Genomic DNA, 27,800 nt, shown 5'->3' on the forward strand with positions numbered 1-27,800 from the left:
ATTTAAATATATTCCCTGAATTTATCAAGAAAATGCAAATTACAGATTATCAGCTGTGCTGCTGCAGAGATGTGTATATTCATAGGAAACTTGACATTGGTCTCACACTGTCTGCCTTGTCACTGTTACGATGATATAAATAAATCAGTGGAACAAACATTTTTTACATCTGGACTTCCTGAATATCAAAGCTATACTGATTGACTCCCTTTTCAATCCTCAGCTATATCAAATTTAGTTATCTACAGTATCTTTATATTGTAAATTCACATACTGTAATGAAAACCTAGCTCGCATACTGTAAATAAAAACCCAAAGGTCTAAAAATGTGGACTCCAGCTTACAGTTACTGACATGACCTTTAACCCTTCTACAGTATTTCTGCAAACTCCTGGTCTGTAAAACTGTTGCCTGTTACAGTACCAGCATCCAGCCACCAGAGCGCACCTATACCGCTACTGCTTACCTCATCTACTCAGGGGAGGTGTACCTGTAGATCTACAGTACCAGACTTCATTAGCCAATCCCAGTACTCCTTCATCACCACACCTCCCCTCTCCAGCCTACTTAAACCCTGCGCTCTGTTCCAATGTTGTTCAGTATTGGGTTTTATTGCTGCTGAGCTTCCTTGTGATTTTCCCTTGACTGCTTCTTGGTTTATGGACTTTTGGATTGTCTTTTGACCCCGGTTTCTGGACCTTAGGTATCGTATGATTTTGTCTCTCTTCTGGCTTTTGACCTTTTTGCTAGTGTTTAGACCTTGTATTCAGATTTCACTGATCATCTTATTAACGTCTTCCTCGTGACCTCATCACCCACGTAGGGTCCATCACTTTCTAACTAGCTTGTCTCCAGCGTAACAGTTGCCTGGGGCCTCCTTGCTGTTTCCAACAATACACGCAGAAGATCTGGTGACCATCCTTTCAACGGCTGTTCTTGTCAGCGAAGGACTCTCCCCAGTGACAAGAAAGAGTACACTACATACTGTATGTCATCTAATGTATGCATCAGAAGGAAACTGCAGTACAACATCTTTCTAGAGACCATACTTTGACCAATTAGCTTTTCCCTTTTTAACCTGGGTTGCTAATATTGCAGTCTTTTAGCTTTCCAGAAGTACTATAATTGCTTTCCAGAAGTAATTACTGAAAGGTCGATTCCAAATGAAGATGAGAAATAATTCATCAAAGCTATAAAGAGCAATAAACATTCCACACTTTCTTATGAATATTGTCTCTCATGCCTGTCCTTGTGTTCAGAAAAGACATGCAAAGAGTTGTGCTATGGTAATGAGCCAGAATAAAAAAAACTGACCAGCTGTTCACTTGTAGATAAAGATAGTAGCCCTCTGGTTGGAACCAAGTAACCTTGTCAGATATGAACAGCACTGAGCACTTGGGTCTGAGCCATTCATCTGGTAAGCCAGGTGCTTGTGAAAATGAAGGTTGCACATTCTAATAAGAGACCAGTAGGGTGTTCCGAGGTCACATTTCCTTTCAAAGTTGAAGTGATTTCAGCGTGATTCCAATTCCTTCACAGAATTTTTGTCTTAATAATTGTGTGGGATGTGGGGAATATGTATGATCTACACAACGCCTCCTACAGTAACAGCAGTGTTTTTATGGCTTTTCTTCAAGAATATGATCCATGATCATCACAGAAATCTATAACCTACTGTTGAGATAAAGCTTGCATGTTAAAAGTATACATAATTATATTTCTTGTTAATTAAGTTACAAGAAGGTCACTGTATAAAAGAAGAAAAGAATCTTTACATTTTCAGCTGTTGCCAAAACTATTTCACATAAAGCAACATATTCACTGAGTAAACCTGCACATTTATCAGTATTCTTGCCTGAATGACTGTTGAATTAACATCATTACCTCAAGTATTATGTGCTATTATGTAAAGCTGACATAATCATCTAAATGAGCTCAATTGCTTGCAGCATTATATTTTCAAACAGCCTTTGACATATCTTACAATATGTTTGATGAGTTTTCACTTCATTCTATTTTTTTAGCTTATCTTCTGAGAGCATGTCCATTATTGAATGAATTTTACAAGTATCAGGTAATTTTTCTGCTTTTTTGTGTTTGTTTTAAAATGGACATAAACAATGTGTAAAAAGAATATTATCTTTTAAAAGCTAAGATAAGAGGTCAAATGAAGAAAGAAAAATACCTATAAAACTATTAATCACACAAAACATTAGCTTAATTATACCCATCAGGGGTATACATTAGTTTAAATGTTTTACATATACTTGATTTTTTATTCAGCAAGGAGAATAAACTGAATTGAAGTTTATTGAGCTCTTTGAACTCTGGCCCTTCAGCTGTTTAAGTACCCAGTAGCATGGCATTTATAATTCTGTTTACTACATGTAAGGTTAATGTTTCCTTATGTGTGTGATTGAGCTTTGCTTGTTGTTTTCATTTCATGTTAAAGCTAAACCCTTCTGTAAATTCCCTTTTTGAGATCTTTGTGTACCAGTAAAGATTCCTTCTCCTTAGCCGTACTACCAGGCACTCTGCCTGATGCTGAATTGTGATTTTTTTTTATTAAACCCTGAAAAAATGCATATAGAGCTATTCAGATTTCTCCAAATGAGAAATAGTTTTGCTGTAGACCGTGTTATTAGATGGGCAAGTATTATTGTATCTCTGCATTTTCTTTTTCACTGTTTCATCAACAAAGTCTATAGTAGAATATGCAATAGCTTCTGGCACGTGACATATTGGAGAGGTTATGTTTATTCACTTTGAAATGATTCTAGATGAATCTCAAGAATAAGCTTATTCAATAAGGAGGAACAGCTTAATGTTGGAAAACCCTTCTGCTGGTCTCCTTAAAACCACAGACTTGCTGTCATAGAACAGTGAAAAAGAAGACTGCAACCTCCATTAATATGCTGTGGGATATGTACAGCACCTGTATACAGTATAATGGAAATGAACAACAAAACTACTGCTGAAGATGTGTGACAGACTGGCTATGTGCATAAATGTTGGACTTGCAGGGTGGTTTTAGGAGTCGGGATAAAAATAAAAGGATGCCATTTGGCCCATCTTGTTTTGCGTTGTTAGTAAAGTGGAAGAAAAATGTGATTTTTTGAAAGGTCAATAAAGTTCTAGGCTATAAAACATACCCAAAGCACAAGAGATCTTCCTCACAAAGGGGGTGAAATAACAGTGTAAGAACATAAGAAACCACCTTATGGCTTATACTGTATATCACATCTAGGCCATTTAGTATTTAGTGGTAGTTTATTGACCCAAGACTCACATCCAGCTGTTTCTTGAGGGACGCCAGGATATTGCTCCCACAATCCCTTGACTAAAGAAAAGAACATGTCAACCCTTTTTCAAGTAGGTTGTATGCATCTGATAAATTGTTTCTTACTTCACTAAATAACACTCTTTCATTGTGCAGACATAGTTACATGGCACATGACATCTGTGGGACAATTTTAGTATTTCAGTTCTAGAGTCTTGGCAGCACCAACATTTTTATTTAAGGAAGGAAATAACAACCAAAGATGTACAAAAAATCTATTGAGGATGGCTTCAAGCATCCCTTCTATCACTGAGTAGCGCCTCCTGGTACATCATCTGTTTGTACTGATGCACAGACCATCTTTTCACATGAAACAACAGCTTCTGAAGAGCTCATCCACACGTACTAAAACAAATATTCCTTTCAAATCTGTTATTATGGATTCTTTCTCTGTTTTCTCAAAAGGGCTCACATTAGAAGCTATATAGACATTTGGTGATAAAGACTTAGATGTCTCACTTAAAATGTACAGTATTTAATAGTTCCAGCCACTAATTGTCCATGGTTTACCCTGGTGGTTTAGTTTTAATTGTGCTTTCTTTAGGAGCCTTTGAAAGTATGAGAATTTTGAAAAGTGTAGTAACTGCTGTATTAACCTGTAATTGAGCTATGTTAGGATTAAAAGGAATTTATAAATACACATTAAAATGTATCTCATCCCAAGAAGACTTGGGATGAGATCTGATGTAAAAAACGATTGATATACAGTATGCTACTTTGTACTGAACAAACCTGAGCAATGAATGTGGACGTACTGTATAGCAAGTTAAGTGATGATCCTCCAAGTTTCCTAAAAGGATAAAAAAAATTTAGATCAATGTGTAGATAAATGAACTCTTTGCAGTCTTCTTGCTTCTCCACACGATTTGTAGCTTCTCTTTGTACTCCAAAGCAGAGCTCTGTGTTTTTGACAAAGTTCTTGGCCTTTCTATAACAAATATCAGGAAAGGTGTAGCAGAAGGTAAGAGCACTGGACCATAGCTTTGTCCAATATTATAGTTTATATACAAAAAGTACTGAGACTGCTTGACATCTCCATTCAGTCACTTGTCACTTGGAAAGCATCATTAAGTGAAAGACATTTTTTGTAATTAAAAAAATACAAATTCTAACGTGAAGGACTGCGCTAAAAAACTGCATATTCAACTGAATGTGTCCTACTTTTTTTTAATCACGTATCTTATTTACCTTCAGATCAGGCAGGTAAAGGTTTATTTGCAAATAAATTAATGCTCTTCATTAGGTCACTGAACATATTGTTCACCCATGCAGTTATACACATGTAAAACTCAAACAGTTCTTCACTGATGTGTCCAGTGTGGTCAGCACTGGGGTCCAAACACCAACGAGGTATCCAGTGCTATCAAAAGTGCACTTTTAGAGCAACTAAATTCCAAATACAGTATGTATATACTGCATAACAAAATTGATAATCATTTGTTTGAGTAGCTGTATTGCTGGCTGTTTCTACATTAACTGTTAGATATGGTTTTGAAAATCAATGCATTTTGAAATGGGGGTATGCTTATAATGTAAAAGCAAGTTTTTCTCGGTAAGAGCATTTGTGAAAATGAAAAAAAGTTAGTGACTGGCAGATAGGTTTTTGTTTAAGGAACAGTTAACACTTATATTAAAAAAATAGCATAATGGGGGAAGAATCATAAGCTTTGCACCTGCTTTACTCTTAATATCTAATGTGTTTTATAAAACAAAATAATGTGTGTATACTCTGTGGGTATATATTGTATATACTATATAAAGCAGGTTCTACTGTATACAGTATGTTTAAAGGTGTTTTTTTTTACTTGGATGACTTTACTTGGAAGAAATTGTACGGCTGAAGTTGCAACTCCCAGGATGTTCTGAGCTCACAGCATCCGTAGCTCAGGGATTAACAAATAACTCCATCTGAAAAGAGCCAGCATTGAGGACTGCATTATTTATCACAGAACTGTAACGCCATACCCAAGTTGACAGTAAGACCGAGTAAGGTCAAGGTGATCAAGAACTGAAGAGACATACTTGAAGAGATACTTAGAGCTTTTGTTTGTATTATGTGATTGTTTTTATCCAGTTGATTTCTCTCAAGTTTCTTTTCTGGTTCTTGAATATTGTTTGAGGGAAAATCTTAAATGAAATTCTTCTCGTATTAATTGCAGTAAATCTTTTTCTGCAATATACAGTAGCCTGAATCCAATCCTGTGACTATGGGCAGTAGTTTAGATTCGTTGCACAATACCCTGTATCTGTGATCTTCTAACTAATAGGTTATCATGTTACTGATGAGCAAATGATAAGCAATCATGCCATTACTGTATGCAAAGTGAACCTCTATTTTTTTTAAAAAAGCACACTTCTTCAACTGGTCTTCCATTATTAAGCTTTCTTATATTTCAAGCTAAAATGAGTCAAGTCGAACTGAGGAAAACAAAGTCCCTTCACAGTGGGGAACTACCATTGCATACAATCTACATTTAGCATCCCCAGTACTCTCGAAGTCAAGACATGGGTGCATGTAAAAATGTCGACAGACGATGTGATGTAAAACTGACCTATGCATTTGGAAATGCTTTGCGGTGGGGGCCATGGTTATCGACATCTTTATATCATAGCTGAATTTTAGGATCACCTCTGCATCCACCAAGCCCAACACAGTGATGACGTACTCAAACAAGGATGTGTTTTTCCTCTTTCCTGCACAAAAGGAGTAAGAGTATATACTGTACACACTGTTAGCTCATCTTCATGGTAAAAATAATATCATGGTTGGTACACACAGGTATTGATTTGCACATTTGTAACCTTCCCAATCGATTATTGCATCTCTGTACAGTATATGCTCATTTACTTTCCCTTGTGCTCCATGACTGCACATACTTTTATGTCCTGTCATTTTCACACTAGAAACACGTTTAAATTTCCTTCAGTTACAGTAGATATTCAGTCCATCCTCCAGGGTCTCGACTACACACAAATAGACCTTTCTAATTCATTATAATAAGTGCTACAAGTGTGTCATGAGAGACACAGTAATATGATGCTTGCGTCTCCTTACATTAAGATTAATTTTGTGGTTGTGAAATGCTTAAAAGAACTAAACAGTACAATTTCAAGTATCCAACCGTTAAAGAGGACATATTAAAAGTAAATTCGATAGTAAGTGGCATTTCCTTTGATGAGTAACACATTCCAATAAATATGCAAAAAATAAGTTTAAAAATGAAGTAAACTGCATTTAAAAATGACGTTGAGCATCATATGATTACTTCACCAAAAAGCTAAATATTGTTTTTAAGAAATTTTATGAAAATGCATTAATTCTCCATGTCTGTAGTACACTTAATACCTAGTGATCCACACAGCCCATGAGGACTCCCAGAGAGTCCCAATGTGCCTTGTGGGTCATAACGTACAAACAAGCAGCATGAAGATCCACGTACTGACTTATATTTGAATTCTCATTGATGGACTGTGTTTCAACAGACTCTCTATAGCTGAATTCTTTTCCATCTCATGCTTATCTTGAGAGTCCTCCAAAAATTGATTTTGGAAAGGGTTTATTTCACTGTCTATCTTATTTGGGTTTTAAATTATTTCTGGCACTGAAGATACAGTATTGTGTTTTTACCTGTGGTGAAATGACTAGAAACAGTTGCAAGATATTGACTCAGCAGCCAAGCTCATAAAACGAATGAAATACAGTATATGTGCAACTTTGGGGAAGGGGTGGGGGGGCTGAATTTTAAAATGCAAGTCCGTCTTGGCATTTTGTCTGAATCTCACCTTTAACAATTTTTTATACTAATCTTCTTGTTTCTCATTCTCATGACTAATGCTGTAGTTCTCTTTAAGATAAATATGGTTGTCTTGCAGATGAATAGAGCAGCATATCACAGTTTTGCTGGTTTTGCAACCAGTATTCAATCATTTCTGTTCTTAACACCCATCCATCATCAGAAAAACCTCCTTGCAGCTTCATCACACTAAGAGTTGTTTAATATTATTGAGCTTTGAGGCTGCTGTTTTTATTGGCACCATGTAGTCATTTCTACTGCAAAATATAGTTTGTACAGTTCAGTTAGTGAACTGTTTAATTAGCATATACTGCCTGCTAAGCATATACTGTAGCATCCATATACTTTGAAATAACTAAAAATACATTTGAAATTTTTGGATAGCAAATAATGCATCCACACTTTCACAGCCTTCATTTGAATGATTTATAAGCCATGTTCTGCAAAACTACATTGTGAAGTAGCCTTTTATGCATATAACTGTCTAGAATGCAATATGTAGTTTGAAAACTAATTTTAACTATATAGAGAATAGTTTAGGAAAACTTTTTTTTATCTGAACAGTGTTTCTCTTTCTTGATATATTCAAAGGAGAATTAAGCACCATAATAAAGTAAAAATATCACTACAATCTTAAATAAAATGCTTAAACATCCATTTACAAAATATTTTTTAAAGTTGTTTATTTGTAAGCATCTAAGAGTCACAAGAACAAAAATAATAGACTCTGTTGATCTTTTGAATGTTCTTGGGCACTGCTCTTGCTAATAGCCCTTTCATGGGATCCAGCTTCTGCGATTAGTTTGCCAAATGAGAAAATGTAGCTGATCTACTTAATCACGGTGGCAGCCAAACAGTGCTAATGTTCTTGTTATTGTAATAGGTGGAAGATTACTGTAAGTGGGTATAGCTGACTGTCCCAAAAATAATCATTTTTAAAACCTGCATTAGAAGTCTTGCCCTGCTGTTGGTTTGTAACGCTCAGTGAATTGGAGTGCTGAATACTAAACAGATTTCTATCCATAAATATCAAAACACAGGATTTGTGCCAGCTAGGTGCCAGGGTACAAGGAGTGCTGTCCCTCATCTGTGAATGTTTGTCTCTGGCTTGTCACACTGCTGTAGGCCTCCTCTAGTTCAGACAAATGATTCAAGTCAAATGATCCACTCAATATACTGTACTTGTCACTGCACAAGGAAGTGCAGGGCTTTGACAACTGATGTCTATTGGGACAAAGTGGTCATTTATGTTTCAGATACTTAACATCTTTATGACCCATATGTACATGCTGCATAGACTGATGACTTTTATTAGATTGGTAAGATAATTCCACGTGTTTTTTGGGCTTTTATGTGTACTGTACATGTATGTATATGTGTCTCAGGTTCAGTAGCTGCGTCAGCATGCGTAGGCTGCAAAGGAACAAGTAATAGGTTTATTCCATGCTGAAAAGAGAAGAAATAAAGGTGGAGCCTTCTTCGGGTGTAAGAAAGATTCAGACAGAACCACAGATTCATACATCTATCTTCTGTACAGCTCATTTCACCCCAAACACGAAAAACTCTCCCTTTTCACAGTTCCTTCGGCTACGACGACTCTGCAGTGATGACATTGATTTCCAGAACCAAGCACTCAAAATGCACTCTTTTTTCATCAACAGAGGATAACCCCCACCCCCATGTTATTGACAGGGCCCTCACTCGAGCCAAAAATAGCCCCTTACACCCGAAGAAGGCTCCACAGCTGAAACATTGTTTTCTTTCTTCTCTTTTCAGCATGAAATAAACCTATAACTTGTTCAGACATTTGTTTTACTCTTCTCTAAAATGGATATTGAACTCTTGCTGAACTGCGATAAAACTCATCATGCTTCCCTGTGTCTTTGTAGGTCTAGTGATTATGGAACAACTTATACCAAGCTGAACCTGATGCCTGGTACCACAATTGTTGTCACCAACTTTTACATCTGCCCCACCAACAAGAAAAAGGTAACCCTGTCAAAAGACATTTGACATTTACTATTCCCCTCATGGTGCATGTTTTCAGCTCCGAAATCATACATATTTTCGAAGGTTCTTGTCTCACATACCACCTTTTAAGGTTACAATTGATTAGAATTAATCAAAATGGTAAAAGCCCTAAACTAACTGCAGATACTCTACAGTAGTTATTAAGAACATGAACAATTGTATTTCAATAGCACTTTACAGTATATTCCAAAGGATCCCAAAATGCTTTACATTCATGAGAGGATGCTTTACTCATGCACTAGTAAATTTGCGGAGAACTGAAAAATCACCAGCTGGATTAATTGAAACTTTACTGTAGGTAGCCCAGATTGTTCAGGCACAGAGTTGAATTTAGCCAGGACACCAGGGTCTAAACCCCTAATCATTCAAATGGGGTTGTGGGATCTTTAATGAACCAGTAGTCAGGACCCCAGTTTAATGTTGCATTCAAATAATGGAGACCGGTCTTGTGTGTAAAATAAAGTATGTTCTGCAGGCCATACACAATACTGAGAACAATAACATGAAAAAACAAAAAGTGAAGCTTAGTCACAGGATAGTACTCTGACTGTAATTTTAGTCTTAGACGTCTCTTATGGACTTAAGAGCTTCAGCCAAAGGTCAGTCAGGATTGTTATAAGCAAAACAATAATCCACAGGGATTTTGCTTCTGTACCAATCTATAAAATAATCAGGATATAGGATTGACAGTCGCTAATTGTCTGGGAATCAGTGGTTAATTTCCCTGTGGGGACTATTAGAGTGAGATGAAAGAGCTGCAGCATAAGCCTGCTTTTCTCTGCTTCTTCCAGTTTTAAACTATGATAGTAGCTAGAGTTAAACTCTACAGATTCAGCATCAAAATAAATTCACTTTTTTAAAACACAACAAATTAAATTTAAAAAAGATGTACAAAAATAGGCATACTCAATCGACAATGGATGTAAGGGCACAATAAATTGTTCTCAAGTGGAGTCGTTTGGAACCCACTGTAGAGCAGTTCAGTAGCACTTTACTTGAATCAAGCTAAGCAACATTGTTATAACCACTTCATAAGCGCTATACAACATGATAAAACAGGTATAAAAACCCTATAGCAAAATTAAGTTTCAAATTAATGTGCTATTTAATAAGGATGACGCGCAAATTCATGGAGTGTTCTATATTCTCTTTTATTAATCCAGATGGTTTGAATGGCTTCCTGTCATTAAGCATTCTGATATTCTTCTTCCTTGACTGCATCTGCATGACGTCGGCACTCCTTAAAGTTGTCTTCCATTTTCACCTCACCTCCCTCTATCTTCCTGTAGCTTTTCTGTTGAAACTATGTCTATGTTATGAACCGTTAAGAATAATTGAGTGCCTCTTATGTCTTCTGCACAAATAGTAGTAAAGAATTCTGCTGTTATATTAGCTTGTGTAGTTTTTGCGAAGGGGTTATTTGTTGGTTTTTTAGCCTCTTTCAAGCAAGTGTCTTTGGCTTACCTTTACAAAGTACATAATCTGAGCGTGGTTATAAAAAATCAAGTATCTATCAATGAAAGAGACATTTACAGTATGCCACAAAACCATGAAGCAGAATAAATGATTTAAGACATTCGCAACAGATTACAGGGGCATGTTGGGAATGATGGTTCTTTCCTATAGTATATAGAATACCATGATGTTCAGTTAAAAGAAAGTCAGCTGCATTTGTGAAACTCATCATATAATCTTCTCATTTTTAACCTTTTTTATGTTAAGACAGCCCTCAAACCATTTTTCGAATCGAACCCTAATTCACTTCATCCTTCTTTTTCTTACGCAGTTTGCCAGTATTGTTTTATTGTCTATTCAATCTGGAGAAATAGTTCATGGCTTTTCCTGAGCTGTAATGAAGATGTGCACTATGGTTTGAATCAAAGGTCATTGATCTCAGACCAAAATGGAAGCAGTAATGATGCTAATGATGAGTCAGTAATAAAACCAAATGAAAAAAAGCTCAAATATGAAAATGTATTAATAAACTTTGCTCTCCAGAAGAATATCTTTTAGAATTGTGATTTTCAAAATAGCATACTTGCTCTTTCTTGGAATTATGTGAATAAAGGTTTAAAGTAACATAGTGTTAAAAATGATTCATCAGTTGTTTGAATGGCCTTCTGCAGACATGCCATTTTGAGTTGTCTCATTTGTAAGGAATTATATATTGACAATTATAATATTACATTAAAAAAGTGAAAGGTAAGATACACTAGAAACAAATATCACATTGTATCTTTCCCTTTGACAAAAATGTATGATTTTGTCAAATATACAAGCTATATATGCTCTTTTTCTGTTTTTAAACTATAACAACCTCAGTGACTTTTTAATTTCTATGTGGTACTAGGTGAATGCTACAGCTAATTGGACAGGTCTAATTCTTATTTCAATAAGGTCAAGGAATATTTTTAATTTCAAAGTTATTTAATAAAACATGGAGACAAAATTAATGCCAAGATCTTATCTTATATTCAAGTTTTCTTTTGTGAATTTATGACAAACACATGATAGGATTAACAGACAATCTTTTTTCTGCATTAATTGATCACGTTTCCTGGTAACTGTAAACCTGCAAATGCCTTTGGTTGTAACTCTCAACCTGCAGCACAACAGGGAAATTAAGTGAATATTAACATGGAGTTGTGGCAAATGAATTTCCCAGATTTTGCCACTGTGGCTTCAATACATTCACTGACACATTCACCTCTTTCAGGTGCTACTGTATGTGAACTTGGAAAAAAGTCAATGCTGTATGCATGTATAATCGACATGTCTGACAGCAGTGATGTCGCAAAGTGTGAGTGGTGCCCCACTGTGACAAATTCCAAGGAGGAATTTTATAGTCACACTCTGTACTTCAGATGTGTACTGTATCTTGACATTGAATTGTGGAGAGAATAGCAAAAGTGCTATTGCCAGGGTTTACATTTATGGAGAAAGTTTTGTGCACAAATGTTTTTGTGCTTTGTGAGACAGCTGTGAACTCAATTTGTTTAGAGGAATTTTTGTTCTACTTAACAAACTGTGCTGAATCGGCACCCAACTTTGAGTGATTGTCCCTCAGTATGCCCACAGCAGGTTATATTTCTCTCTTCATTTTACTGATAAAATAATAACTGAAGGAAAATACATCAGCTCTGTGTAGATGACTTTCATACCATATTGCATTGGTTTCTCACTCTAAGCACAATAAGGGGGGCATCTGTATTTATGAGGCTTTACTACCATAGGCAAGTTCAGATAATTGACCCTTAAACAAGCAGAACATGAATGATCTGGTCTAGAAATCTAAACATCCTTTCCAGTTACTGATTCCAGTTACTATACTTCCACATTTTCATGGTAGAGTGAAGTGGGGCTTTGGAAGTTAAGAATGCATATTGCACTGTATTTTGATGTTAAACAAATGCCTACTGTTAAACTTGCCTTTATACATGCATGAATTTAATTAAACACACAATCCTTTTTTATAAAAGACTAAAGTCATATATTTGTGTAAGATATTTTGCACAGAATTTCACAATTTGGGATTAACTTGTTGTGGTAAGTAATATTTTAACATCTATTGAAGTATTTATAGGCTTTAAAGGTGTCTTCTGAAGGATTATTGTTATGTCAGGTGCTCTTTGCACGCACTACAAGAGTATTATAAACTCATTTAGAAATTGAGAAAAAGAGACCTTTAATGAAAACCTGAGTGTCGAAAGTGACTTATTGAGTAATGGAAGAGAACAATAACGGATTTCTTCTCTCTCTAGCATGTTAAATTTGAAGTCTACAGTAATAGTGCCTTTACTCTTATCATCTGAGAGAAGTCCCACTGTCCCCACATTTGACCTAACACCTACATGTTTCGCTGGTAATTCTTCCATTAAAGAATGATTTTTATCTCTAAGGTTCTGAAAGCACTTTACCGTGTACTGTAGGATGGGACCCAATTACTGTTATTCAGCATTAAAGTACTCCACCGAGAAAGGTGTTGTATCTGGGTTTCGTAAGGCAACCATTATGTGCCAACAGACCCGCTACTCAGTGGATCATGTAGAGCAGTAAAACATTTCTCCACAGCTGTGTGCTTGTACAGTTAGCTAAGGGTATAGCATACACAAACTTTAAAATATACCCAGGACAGTGGGGTTAACATGCCCAATCTTTATGAAAAAGACCGTGAAATCTTTAAAGAGGTCAGAACCTTGGTTTAATGTCTCATCTAAAGGATAGCACCTCCTACAGTACAGTGTTTCTGGTCACTATATCGAGGCGTTGATTTAGACATTCTGGCCCGGACAGAAGTGTGTCACCTACATCTCCAACATCACTTACAGCAGCTGTTTTTTGTTTGAAAACTAGGTCCAGTCTTACTTACATTAGTTTCTTAAACCAACAAGATCACAGTGCAGGGTGATTTCAACAACTACATCTAAATACATGCACAAGTAACAAACTGTCTGGCAAACATAAAGAGAGAAATCCTTTATTTCCTCAATGATAAAAAATACAGTTCTATAAATTTAAAATGAATCCCTTCAAAATTCCTGATAAGATTTATTTCAGCAATGAATCAAAACGGTGCAGATTTACTGTGCCAGAACTTGATCCCTGCTGTCTTATTTGCTTCTCTCTTTCTCTATGCTATTATGCTGTCTTTTCTAGTCAAGTGCAATGTTGGTTACATGAGCTTGACTGGTCAGAGATTGGAAATTCCATCCTCTTAAATTGTCAAGCAGCTGGTGTCTACTCAGCTGTTTATCAGATTACCCCTAACTGTAAAGGTTAACTGTTAGGCATGGTGACCTGAAAAGCCACTGATTTTTTTTTTAATCATTAAATTATTTAATCCTGTACTCAAGAAAAGAGAACATTATAAACTTCTACTTTGCACTTATTATTTTCTTAAGTTTTTCAAAGTAGATACAAATCAGTAGTTAAAATCTTTTCAGAAGGTCCACAAGAATGAAATCAGTAAAATATGTGTATGTTATTTGCAGACTATCATTTTGCATACTATCATTTCAAAATGTTGTAAAATATGATTCTATTCAGCTGTAGAAAATGTTTTGTTGATCATAGGTCACTGAAACACAATTGTTAATTGTACTGTGGTGCAGTTGTGGTGCATTTCTGCTTTCTACGCTGTTATCCTCAACACAATAGATGTTTAGTCATCGTACAATAATTGATCATTCAATTCAAATTTTTGCAACATTTATTGGTTTACCTGCCTGCTAAAGTCTTTGAAGGCTATTTATTGGACACAGGCTCTATAAGTAACTTTTTAACTCATGACAGTAATGATTCTGCATGTGAAATGAGGCACATTTTATATAAAATAACTCTTATTTAAACCTCAGTAGTTACCAAGAGTTTAAAACACCTGTATATCGTGGAGCTGCAAAGTTAAACTATAGTTTAAGGTCAGACTTTTTCTTTGCAGGATGTTTCAGCTACTCTTTATATAGCAGTGTTACAACACACGGGGTGCTAAACACACAATTGAGAATGTATGTCTGGAATTGGGGATTTTAAAGGCAAATAATACCATTTTAAACCATTTGAAAGTGAAACCTTCACTAGTATCCAATGAAACGAACACATTCAAATAAAGAATGAAATGTTTAGTCTTTAGTCTTAGTTTAAAAAGGGGAAAGCCATGTTTCGACTAGGAGAAATTGAATTGAATTTCAGATGTTTGTCATTTCCCAATGACGACTGTTCTGTAGAATGTAGTTAGGTCACTAAAGAAATTGTTGTCCTTGACTCTGTTTATATCTTTATTTCTGGTCTTTGTTTCATTAGTATTTCATCTGAAACTTTTTCCATTCAAAATATTGTACACCTTATTGAGTGTAAGAAAAAGGTATTGAACATGATGTGGTAATAACAGCTTCATTATTATTTTCCAGTACGTTTAAGATTTTTAACTTAAAAAAGCGGGGTCATAGTTGTCTGTTACCTACTCATAACCCTTATAACTATGGTGTACTTTTATCTCAGACTAACAGAAACATTTAAGGAGCAAGTAATTCCATGCTGAAAAGTAGAAAGAAGAACCAATATTTAGCCTGTTCAGCCTTCAGATGTTGAAGGCTCAACAGCTGATACATTGTGTTTCTTCTTTCTTGCAGCCAAGGCAGACTGACATACAGTACAGTAGCCCCCTACTCAAACCTGTGACTAAAACATATACTACATATTGTACATACAGAGTATGCATATGTATTACGTATTAAATATGAAGTGCCTTTTGACTTAAATTGTTATTGCCTTATTACCACTGCAAAGCTGCTAAAAACTAGTTTATTTTTTCTTTTAAGCACTCCAGAAGAAGTTCTCTTGAGAGAGACAGTGCCATGACAGGTGCAGCATTTTTGTCTCCTGTGTTTCCTTTTTGTAAAACTGATTTGGGTTGGAAGCAGTCTTTTCTATTTTTGGCTTTCACATGCTGAACTCAAATGTTTTTCTCACATTGATTATTTCTTGTTCTATGCAGCAAATAAGATGACATATTACCTAGAAGCTAATGGGTTTTGGGATACTTGCATACTGAAAAATTGAGACGGAGAATGAATAGCTCCAGGAGTAATCTCTCCTGCTTTACATACGGGTGGTTGATTTCTGCCATGCAGTGCTTCTCTTCTTGTTTAGAATCAGTCTAACAAAATTATAATGATCCTTGAACAAAAAGAAATTGTTTCCAACTCTTCGTGATGTACAACTCCAGACTCTGTTGATAATTAATTGGACAGAACAGAGCAAGTAACTCCTTTGGTATTTCTTTTTAATGCCTTTATCAGCTTTGTCATCAAATAAACCCCTACTCACTCTTTAATAATGACAGCATTAACTTTGCACGACACCTTTTGTAGTACTAGAACTCTAGTTCTAATGATCCCATTCCAAAATGTTTGTGCAAAGGTACCTTCTTGTGCTGGAATAAAATTGGTCCAGGTTAGAAGTGACTCCTTTCACTGAGGCAAAATGTTGCTTTTATATTAAGCTCTAAATTAAGGCCCAACCAGGCCACTGGTGTTCTACATTATGGGTTTAATTGTGTACTATAGTACTTCATTAACTTGAAATTATATTAATATTAGTCACTTATTAAATTAAAATATGTCCACTAACATTTCAGTATTCTACTGTGGGTGTTTGGATATTAAATCAAACATTTTTAAATCGTTTTCTATCAGAATTTATGTTCTATCACAATAATCTACCTCACTGAATGTTTGTTCCCTTGGAAATCATTGTGTTTATCAAGAATCAAGGAGCCATGCTTTGTCTTTATATATTCTGACTAATAATAAATGTGACTTGTAATATTCAAGGACACAGATAGCTCCTGTACATTTATTCCTTGATCAACTGGTTACTTTAAAAGGAAATTGTTTTTTCATCACAAAACCTCTGCCCCATTATCTTTTTGTCAAAATCCTTTCCTCTCCTCGGCAGTCTTCACAATTGGTTTCTTTTTAGAGAAAAGTGTGGAAATTTCTGTCCTCAAAATAGGAAAACAAAAACACACACATACTGTACACTTTGCCCCTCTGTCTCCATTCTACCATTCACTACCATTGCAATGAAGGACATTTTGCCTGACAAGAATAAGCGTGTTCTTAGAGCAAAGAGCTTTCAGTCTTGTTCAGAACTGTAGATGAATCACTGTGCTATTGCAAAGACAACAAGCTCCTAAGATGGCTGCATACTTTGCGGAGGTGTGTTGATGTTTGCTTCTTGTGGGTATGTAGCATCACAAATTAAGCCACTGTTCCAAAGCCAAGAAGCATTTTACATGCTGACCTAGTTTTGATGTTTCTTTCCAGGAATTATGCCCCTTCCTCTACCATTTTGTTTTTAGCTCAAATGGTAACTAGCAACTACACGAGCTGAAGGCAGATGAAATCCACTACTGTAGTATACTCCTTAAAAACATTTAAGAGACTTACAGCTTCTTTAGATGAGTGCTAGGCTGTTAATAAGCCCAATGGCTTGTTAAACCAAGGACACTCTTCAAGTGGAGTTGTAAATACACATTGACATTTAATAACATGCTGCAGCTGAAGGATATCCCTCTTTTATTCTTTTACAGAATAATGCTGGCAATTTTGATATCATAGCTTCTTTGATGTGTAATCTTCAGAGCTTCCAAAACTTAGCAAACCCCACATTTTAATTTTGCTAAGGGTACTACTCATAAGAGTGCACACATTTAACATGTCATTATATAAAATAATCAAGACAATATTTATAAGGAACATAATTCTTTATTGTCAAAGAATCCTGAGAAATAACATTCTTTGTCAAGATGTAGGAGTTTAGTTTTCATCGTTGTAAGGGCCTCTAACTAAATTCTTACACAGGAAAAAGAAGTGGGTGTTACTTTTATTTCAGACTCAACAGCTCCTCACAGAAATATCCAAGTAGAAATGAGATTTTGTGGATTTCATTACTTTATCTATTAAACTCAGGACTTTAAATACCTAAATACAGTAGCTGTGTTTCTATTTTCAATAGTTTTGAAAACAATCTTATTGAGTTATTCATTTAATTGAGAAAGTAAATCAACTTAAAATATATTATAAAAGTAAAGATAAGCTCAACACTTTTTTCTGCATTATGTTTTCATGCGGTGAGTTTTATCCTTCACAGATTATGCTTTTTTCTTAAATTCTTGTTGAGAACACTTTATAAAAAGTGTTATCTATCCAAGTTGTCTAAATCATTAGCAAATCATTCTTTTCAAGAAATGGTTGGATGGGATCTTGGGTTCATTTAGCTGCTAATATCCAAATTAGATAAGTAGGTGAAATAATCTCCTTTTGTTTTCCAGACTTTTTATGTGCTATTATGCTTTCTTCTACCTCTAATGCAGCATTCAGTTGTGACTTATTTTTACATAAAAAGTAAAACAATGAAAAATAGCTAGCTGTTTTCATTAAATCCTTTACCATTATCACTTTAAGGACTGCATTGCGAATTTTCAACGGAAATACTGTGATCTGGAAATAATGATATTAAAACAAGATGGACGTAATACATTCCTCTTTGCTTTTGCTTGCCACACTGTAGTCTGTGTTTACCATGACGATAAGCAGCTATGCTGAGTGAAATTAATTGATCCTGACAAAAGGTTCAGCTGGAGTAGCCTGCTGCTGACCTAACTCCCCATATCTGATCCATCTTATCAGCGCAACACAGAATGGAGCTGAAACAGCACTCTTTTAAATAGAGGAAGCAAATATTCTCAATCAGAAAAACAAGAGGAGAAACACTTCTGCCAAAGCCAGAATAAATGCTAGCTTTGTGTTTTTACATTGCTCACACTGCATTTGGGACAGTGAGAGTGTGAGGTTTATGGGCTGGTATTATTTTTAGTTATTATTGTCTCCTGGGTTACTTGGTATTGGGATGTCACCGCTTTTGGACAGTTGATAACACAATTATCTCACAGTAATATTGAAATGTGTTGGCCACACCATAGCAATTACAGTACATGTATGCAAGCGGTAGATATAGTGGATGTGCAAACATAACTCTGAAATGTGTGACTGGCATTATTGTATGAATGGAATTTCAGATTCTTCATTAGCTTGATGTTAATGTGAGCACCTATAAAACCATGAACAAAACTGCAGCTGCAAATGAAGGGTGAGGCTGTTTTCCTACCCATTAGGTTTGCAGGCAGACAACAATGGCATCCAGATCAATACAGCTCTGCCAGATTCAGTGACTGCATCATTTACTTCTCTTGGAGCAGGCAGTCTGATGATAATTGTCTGATCTATAAAGTCTCTGGAGCTTTGTCTCTCTCTTGTTTAGGTTATATCTTTCAATTGGTGTGTGACAGAAAAAAAGAGAAAGAAATGAAATCCTGGGCTGGAGGAAATCGATCTTCTTTTTTCTTGGTGTGCTACTGATACTAACTGAATATAAATTCATACTGTATGTGCTGATTGTAGATTATATTTAAAGACAAGAATTTAAGCATTATGCACGTCGGTTATATAGAAATGGAAACATACCAGGTTATTGAGGTTTAAACATTAGGAGTGTTTCTCTGAGTCTGTTGCTCACTCTTTGGAGAAAGTGTTTGGCCTCAAAGGAATTTACTAGTTTGTCCGGTTCTGAAAGTGCATACTGTAGCTGAGTAGTTAGTGCTAGTGGTCTTACCAAGCTTTATTATTTTAACATATAGCACAAGAACCCATGACACCTGGTATGAACTGCAGTTTCCTTTAAATGTCTTCCTATACTTAATTGTTCCCATGCTGTTCCCACATGATGGTTTCCAAATAAAATATGTTGACACTCATAAATCCCAGTGACTGTCAAAGGTAAAAACAATTCTCAAATTTAAACTGTCTGTTTAGAGTGTATATAGGTCCCCTGTGTACATAAGTTGTGTGAAGCTGCGTTGACAAAGATCTGGCAGCTTGTACATTTTTCTCTCTGGAGAGGTTGCTGTCAGACAAGAATGATATGGGCTGGATAGAAAGAGCCATGGCTGTCAGCTCAATGACAGCCAAATCAGAGATGAATGCATGTGTACCAAATTTCCTGTGTCAATAATACTGTGTAGAGTCTGATCCTACAGTCGCTGCATTGTTTTACAATTTTCGGTACTTTTTTAGAAACACTTCAAGAAAGCACACATCGGAATTATTAGAACAGCACAAAGAACAGGGGTTCATAAGGAAAGAAATTAGTAAAGGGAGGACTAGTTAAACAAGGCCTGAAGATGAAAAACACATTTGACCACGTTGTTATAGATGTTTTAATAAAACATGTGGTATAACCTTTGTCTTTCCAGAAAGGATTGCTGAAAATGAAAGCTACCGAATGTCAAATTAAGAGAACCTGTGTCCTTGCAAAATATTTTCTTTATTTAGACCCTGCAAACAAAAAACAATGTGTCTGAATGTTTATAATGGCCTTGGAATTGTCAGACATGAGTGTTTGAGAGATCAGTGGCAGACTCATTCCAGTCACAATGGAAGCCACATCAGTATACAGGAGTTTCCAACAGATCATAGAAGATTAAACGGCCGAAAAACCCATCAGTAAGAGGACATTCCTCTGAAGTGTTAAATGGTTATGAAATTTTAATTAGGTGCCATGAGGCTAACCAGGAATCGAATTTAGCAGGCATGATCAAACATTCAGTGCATTTTCATAGAGCATATACTGTAACTGCAATTCACTGTTGTATTGTGCTTGCAAACATTGCTTTGTGACTGAATGCTCATGTCCATCACTCGTAACAAGAGACATTACAACAGCAGACATTGCCTTCTGGGCTCGGGGGTTTCCACTAATAATAACATCACTTTATTAACCCTTTACAATTTCTTGCATTAGGAATTATCTTTTCGCATACGCCAGCTTGCTCTACATGAGACACACAGACAGGGAGAGAGCCTGGGGTCAGAGCGCAGGGTCTCCCATTGTACGGCACCCCTGGAGCAGTTGGGGTTAAGGGTCTTGCTCAGGAGCCCAACAGAGTAGGATTCCTCTGCCGGCTGCAGGATTCAAACCGACAACCTTCCAGCCACAGGCACAGATCCTTAGCCACAGAGCCACCGCCCTGCCCAGTGCCACTAGAGGTACTGTATGTTTTTTGTTTGTCATCTTTAGATTTATCTTTTCGTTCTGTGAAAAAAGTTACGGTCCATAAATGCTTTTCTCACCTATAACTTCAGAGTGTAGAATGTAACAAACAAATTTATATAAATATGAAATACGCTCCACGTGTTGTTTTTAAATACAATAATCTAAATGCTACTTAGAGAAGAAAGGGAAATTGGATTTCTGATACAGTTGCTTTGAATAGAATGTTACATACTGTATTCTTTTCTCTTCAAATACACATGACAATTAAATTTGTGAATCATATTTTTTATTTTAAATTATTTCAGTATACTTAAGAAATGGGAATTGCAGATGTATTAATAAGGTACAAGATACTAGATACTTTTCTAGATACAATTACCGTATTCCTCACAGCAGGATTAGAGGACTTATTAACATAATATAACTTATTAACAAGACCAGTTCACTTTCAACAGAAAAGTGCTGCCAATCCAAGTCTTCTGATGGTGGTAATGTTTATGATGTATGCACTGAGAAGAAGATGGTTTTCATATTACTGTTACAATTTGACAGCTTTTGGGAATGAGCAGATGACAGTAAAGTAATAGGCAGACATGATCAAACACTCAATGCATTGTCACAAAGCACATTACTATCACTGCTTCAGCAAAGCAGAGATCACAATACCAGAGGGGCCCTATCATCATCTTGGGTAAGAAATGGAGCTTTAGCTTACTGAAATGCATTTTCATAGATTCAAAACCCAAAAGTAAAACCCCAATCAAGATGTAGGATGCTCGCAAACATTGTTTTGTGACTGGATGCTCATGTGCATCTCTCTTAGTAGAGACGTTGCAACAGCAGGCATTGACTTCAAGGCTAGAGCTTTTCCACATGTGGTATGTTTTTCTTAGATTAAAAAAAGTAGTCAATTTGAGCAAAACCTTGCAGTGGTCTTTTCTGTCCTCAAAGTATATACTATATTGAGTATTTCCTTACTATGTTCCTTGAATATAGTAATTATTTTCTTTTGATTTAGTACCTCTGATATCTAATTGGTTTGTTTAAGCAGCAGTGTTTGAGAATGAACCCCTGTTGTTGTTCTATTGCATTGGACTATTTATTTTCCAGTCAAATAATACATAGAGCTCTCCTGTTGTTATGTTACCTCTGCTGATGTCTAATTCTAGCATCTCTGCAGGATTTTATAAGTGTCCTGTGAAGGAAATTGATGTCTTTAGGTTATTAAGATGTGTTCCTACACAGAAAAGCACAGCATAGGAACTAGTTTCTTCTACAGTACCAACATGTCAAGAAATGTTTTTTAAAGAAAGCCTTAAAGTTCTAAAAAAGTAAGGTTAAATGCAAGGGGTTTCTCTCATTAATTGTAGTGATTTTTTATTTGTTCGTGATTTATCTTCATTCTTTTGTGAACTTGATAACCTTAAGAGATAAATGTCAGTTTTCAAAATTAATATAATAGCTGGAGTTAATTGAATTCAGACACCCTCAAAAATCAAAATCTGGATATTCTTCATTTTATTCACTCACTAAATACTTTAATTCCTGCCAAGTTCCTTCAAGACACTGCTGTGTGGGTGTTTGAGGAATTGTAGAAATTCAACATGTTTGTACAGTATTTACAATAGAGGTGCTGGTTTAGTCATTCACAGTACTGGTATGCTAACCTCACAATTTGTTTTAATAGAAATTGCCATGAGCTATTAAAATTTTTGTCAACATGATGAATTGTGTTTTGGGGAATTTGCTGTGTGAAAAATCTAGACAATTTACCCCTAGGGGAGTACTAAAGCTAAAACCCATATATGAACAGGAAATACAGAGAAGTACTTGCATACAGTAGAATGTCCTGAGCTACATCAAATAAATCTGACTCTGACTGACTTTAAAAACAGCTGTCATATAGGTTAATTCATGCTTGTCAGGGTGCAAAATAAAGTATGTTCTTAAAGCTGATTGGCAGGTGTCTTTCTGTGATCATTAGGAGAAGAAAAGAGCTATTTCCAGAACGTAGAGATTTTTCGTGTACAATATGTTAAGACGGTGCCTTAACATTTTACATTTCATGAGACAGGTGCTTGTTTAGTCTCTTTTTATGACCAGTCTTATACTGTATAACTTTTCTTTCAGGAACTGTCATGAAGGATTGGGGAGGTTAATAACAAATCCATGTTAATTTTTACTGAGTTACATTTATTACTACTTTGGTGCTTAAAAGATATAAACATTAGCCATCTAAGGTTTATGCCTGGAGGAATACAGCATGTTTTTTCCATCCTTGTCAAGATGGAGGTTGACCTTCAGAGACCAAATCAACTAAACCATGTTGACAACTTTTTCAGTACAACCATTTACGGTTTTATTTGTTTGTTATGCTGTTGAACCTGGATGTCACCTGGACAGATGCCACATGGCATTCGACAGCATCTTATAATGTGAAATTAAAAAAAAGTCTCCAGATGGGAAAGGTAAAGAAGCTGTGTGATCTTCCCAATCCATTCCCACTGTCTTGTGTTGAGGTAAACACCTCACTGGCTCTTATGCAGTGTTTCTAGAATATATTTTCTATTGTATGAATCTTCACATATATCTGCAGAGACAGTCGATGATAGAAGCATTGCTTGTAAAAGAAGCAAATATAAGTTTAAGGATGAATACACCAGGAAAACAAGTGCTATAACCTTTCTGAGATCTCGGCTGGTATTTATATACTCTTAATGGCAGGTTAAGAATGTAAAAAAAGTGTTTATTTCTGAAGAACAATATTTAAAGGTGAGGCCACGTCTTTGTTAATCTTTCTTTGAATTTTTATTCAGCCACAGCAAAGTGTAAAGACATGGGCTGCCAAGAAATTTCCCAGATGGTTTTTTATGCACTGAGGTCAGCAAGTGATTTTCATCTTGTTCAGTGCATTAGGTTTGAATCTCGGTGCGGTGAATGGTTTGTGCATTTTAATTTGTAACTCCCTTGTGGTTTATCAAGACATGCGTTTTATGGGGTGGGGGTGGAAGAAGGGGCACGAAAAAGTTGTTTTTGCATTTATTTGCAAAACTAAGCAGGGCTGCCTGAGACGTGAGAAGTGTCATTGCATACTAATCACAGACCCCCAGATTTCCCCCCTCTTCCTCTGCGATTTCAATCCCAGGCTGATATTAGTGCCTTGCCATTCAGCCAGATGATGCTTCCTTGGTATCATATGGGAGCCCTTCAGCCTTATGTTAACATCATGGTGTTAAAACAGATTGGTGTCTAACTACATTAGTGAGAGAATTATCTGCTTTTTCTAAAATGTTCTGTGCCGGGAAGATGAGAGGAGTAACTCAGATTGGCTTTATGGAGTGTATGAAAGGTCAGTCACCAGAGAGTCTAACACCTAATGGGGAGACATACAGTACTGTAGAGGTGAAAGTGACAACCCATGGAAAGAGTCCTTTTGGGGAACACCAACCACAACTAAGTCAATAAATAATGCTCATTTGCTTTAAAAAATAAGGCCTACACAAAAACAAGCAAGTAAGTCAATTCAGTCACAATTCTAATCTACTGTATAATGACTAAACTACAGTATATATGAATTATAATTATTCACCTAAATAGTTAAAACAGAGGATATGGACTGCAATATCTGGACTTGCAGTGAAATTACTTACAGAAGAGAATTTTACTTCTTTAGAAACATTTTACCAAAGGGTTAATTGGGGTTATGTCCTTAATAACGATGGCTGGTCTGACATGGTGAGGGAAGCCTAAATTGGGGTCTGCTGAAACCTTTAGGTCGAGATAATACAGAACATTCACTCTGTCACATACCTTTTTATAATACTATTGAAATCTGTACTGTATGTGTAAGTAAATGTACAGTAGTACCCATGAAAACCAACTTCAGATATTATATTTATATTCATCTTTTGTCTTTATGCAGTTCCCTGACAAAGAAAATGTTCCTACTCCTCAATTTGATGCTATGCGGTCTGCACATCGGTTTCTGTCATTTTAAACAACCAGCACAGAGATATTAGAGCAGTGCCAGTCCAAAAATCGAATCAAATGGAAAATAGAGAAAAGATTGTTTGTTACATGATACAACAGAGCCCTCTATGAGAGAAATGTTTTAAAAAGTCTTGTATAAGTAATTACTGCTTTCCTTTAAGGTTCAATCATCTAAAAATTAGCTTCCTTGAATACAAGATTCAAAGCAAGGTCAATATATATTTATTTAATACATTGAAGCTTTTTTGCATTGCAGGTGCAATGTAACATAGAGGATACAAATCAAGTTTCCATTTCACTGCTGTCGTATCTTGATCAAGGTGCTTCACCCCAGTTGCTAAGGTCTTCCCAGATATCTAATTGGGGACCGGTACGGTATTTCCTGGGACTAGGCTCTGAGAAGGACTGGAGTCCAATCTGGGAGTGTTACGCCGGGCCCAACAAGGTGTTGAGACTGGCTCGGTGAAAATTAGAGTCAAATTAGAAGCTGAGGTCTGAGGTGATGAAGATATGATTAGTGGCAATGATGACTGAGGAACTGGAAACTGAGGATTAAGAAACACTGAGAAATACTTCTGAGAACCTGAAACTGAGACAAACTCAATGCAGGGTTAGTGACTCAATGTCTGAGCCCTTAGGATCCAGTAACAGAAAAGGAATACAAATATTAACAAGCACATGTTAAATAAAATATTTAAAGGCCATTAGAGTCAGAGGGGATCATTAAGGCGAAAGTTCCTTTGTCTGAACAACAGCAAAAGTACCTTTAAGGATGAAGTAAAATGTGTTTGAACAATAATGAGAAACTTTTAGACAGTGTAAAGGAAATGGCTGATGTAATCAATTCACTCAGGTGTTCAATAAGGAACAAGTCAACAACATGCCTCAGGCTGTGGAAGGACAGAAGTCTTTATTAGATAGTGTTATCCTATCCAGAGGGAGAGAAGTATTTCAGATAATAGATGCACTCAAGATTAATAAATCCCCAGGGCCTGATTGTATCTTACCTTTTGTATTTAAGGAAACAACTGCAATGGATACACATAGAGTTTACAATCTAGTGTACTTTGGTTTTCAATAGGCCTCTTACAATGATCCTTATAAAAATAATTTTCACATTGCAGGTAGTGTGCGTACAGGGAAATGTGTGTGTTTGGATTGAGCATAGGTCAGTAGAAAATGCTGATTAAAGATAAGGTATGAAGGTTTAAACTGGGTTGATGTCATTAGTGGGGACCCATAGACATCTGGACTGAAGCCACTGCTCTTCCTTATTTATATAATGATCTACTGTAGATTCTGGAATTGTTAGTAATGTATTCCAGTTAGCACATTGTACCAAAAACAAGGATTGGCAAACACTGTAAAAACAGTAATTAAATTTCAAATAGATTAAGATTAAAACTGGACAAACACCAGGCTGGTGATGTTTAGTGAAGTGAGGGTTTTGCAAAATAAAATGCTACCTGATCTAGGAGAGGCTACATATGAAAAGGGCTTATAGTACATGTTTACATATTTTTGATCTTGTAAAAAATATTGTCATCAAACAGGCTAACAGAATGCATAGTATAAAATGTGTACTGTAATCTAAATCAAGCAATGCTACTTAAATTCTATAATGTATATATCTCTTTAGATTTAAGTAGAATTTTTTTATTCTTTTTCCATTTTTCCAAGTGAATTTGGAAAGTTAAAATGGATATAACATTTTTGTGACTGTGTGCCCTGAGACAAGTTGGACTTCCAACTAAGGTGTATCCTGTCTTGTGCCTGTTGCTTGCTGAGATAGGCTCTGGCTCCCTCGAAACCCTGCATTGGATGAAGTGGTTAGAAAATGGATGGATGTTATGTTTGTATTTTTAAAGCTTTATTCATCTAAATTGCTGTAACAGCAGCAGGGAAGCAGCTTATTATGGCCTGCTATAGCATAAGGATTTAAACCCTTCATATTACAGCTTATTAACTTTCATTTAGACAAACCAGGCATGAGCTTTAACTTTTGGTGAGGAGGATTAATTCATGAGTGTTACAATAACATCGAGTTTATATTCAGACAGGGTCCTGGCCTGGAAAAGTGGATTGCAGGGCCCCTCTTGGTAGCTGTTAAAACATTTCCTCCCCTTTAAAAGTCTTTTCTTCATTGTGTCCCAAATACTTTCCACTGTACGGATTGTGTTGGCTGGGAGAGCCACAACAGAAATTCCTCTAGTCCTACCAGTGTGTTCCAACCAATGCTCCTGGATTTCAGCAGGGAAGAATGAGTCTGAGACAGATGACAATCTTTATGTTCAGCATCACAGCTGGCCTGTGGTTTATTCATCAAACATTTGGTTTCAGGGACTGTCCACCTGTCCACTGTAGTTTCAGATTCAGTTTTATTTGGAGTTTTCAACATGTTATAGTGTTCCCACAGTTCTCTTGTAATATGCAGTACTTAATTAATAAAAAAAGTATATGGGCAGCACTAATACAAACTCCAGTGCTTCAAACCTTTCAGTTTCACCTGGGGGGTTCATTTATCTTAGGAATTCTGCTGTTTCATATTACATTCTTAAGATAAAATAATAATAAAACAAAAATTTGTTCTGCAATGTTTTTTTACCATCTCCAATCATCTGTATTTATATAATCCACAGATTTTTTTTGTCGCGGCACGGCGCTGACCCGGGCAAAGCATGTATTTGTGAGACAGGCTAAGGAACCCAATTGCTAGGTCTCTGTGAAAGCAAGAGGACAGGCAGAGCAGGGGATGTTCTGCACCGACAGGCAGAGCAGATGGCATTCTGTACACTTTGTCAGTGGCTGAGCAGCATGCTGAATACAGGAGCAGATTCAGGATTGCGGTCAGGTCCAGGCACAGAGTTGGATCCGAAGGGTCGGGCAGTTTCAGGTGGAATGATACATATCAGCTTTGACAGGCAGGATCACGTAAGAAGCACTCTGAGACTCTTGGGGCAATAACCCTATGGCAGAGCACCAGACAGAGGACAAGACAGGACTCGAGTATCTGTTGCTGATGAGGTAATTAC

General features: G+C 36.2%; 1 protein-coding gene across 2 annotated transcripts in view; it reads left to right on the forward strand.

The window, feature by feature from the left end:
* The window catches only part of sorcs2 (sortilin-related VPS10 domain containing receptor 2), a 368,175-nt gene that overhangs the window by 186,405 nt on the left and 153,970 nt on the right, over positions 1 to 27,800 (forward strand). For both annotated transcript variants that reach the window (XM_088629251.1, XM_088629260.1), the window contains exon 3: positions 9,024 to 9,123. In XM_088629251.1, the coding sequence (XP_088485377.1) occupies positions 9,024 to 9,123 (100 nt within the window). The remainder of the gene's footprint in view (positions 1 to 9,023; positions 9,124 to 27,800) is intronic.

The sequence above is a fragment of the Lepisosteus platostomus genome, chromosome 1, assembly GCF_059453375.1.
Source record: "Lepisosteus platostomus isolate fLepPlt1 chromosome 1, fLepPlt1.hap1, whole genome shotgun sequence".
Taxonomy (NCBI): domain Eukaryota; kingdom Metazoa; phylum Chordata; class Actinopteri; order Semionotiformes; family Lepisosteidae; genus Lepisosteus; species Lepisosteus platostomus.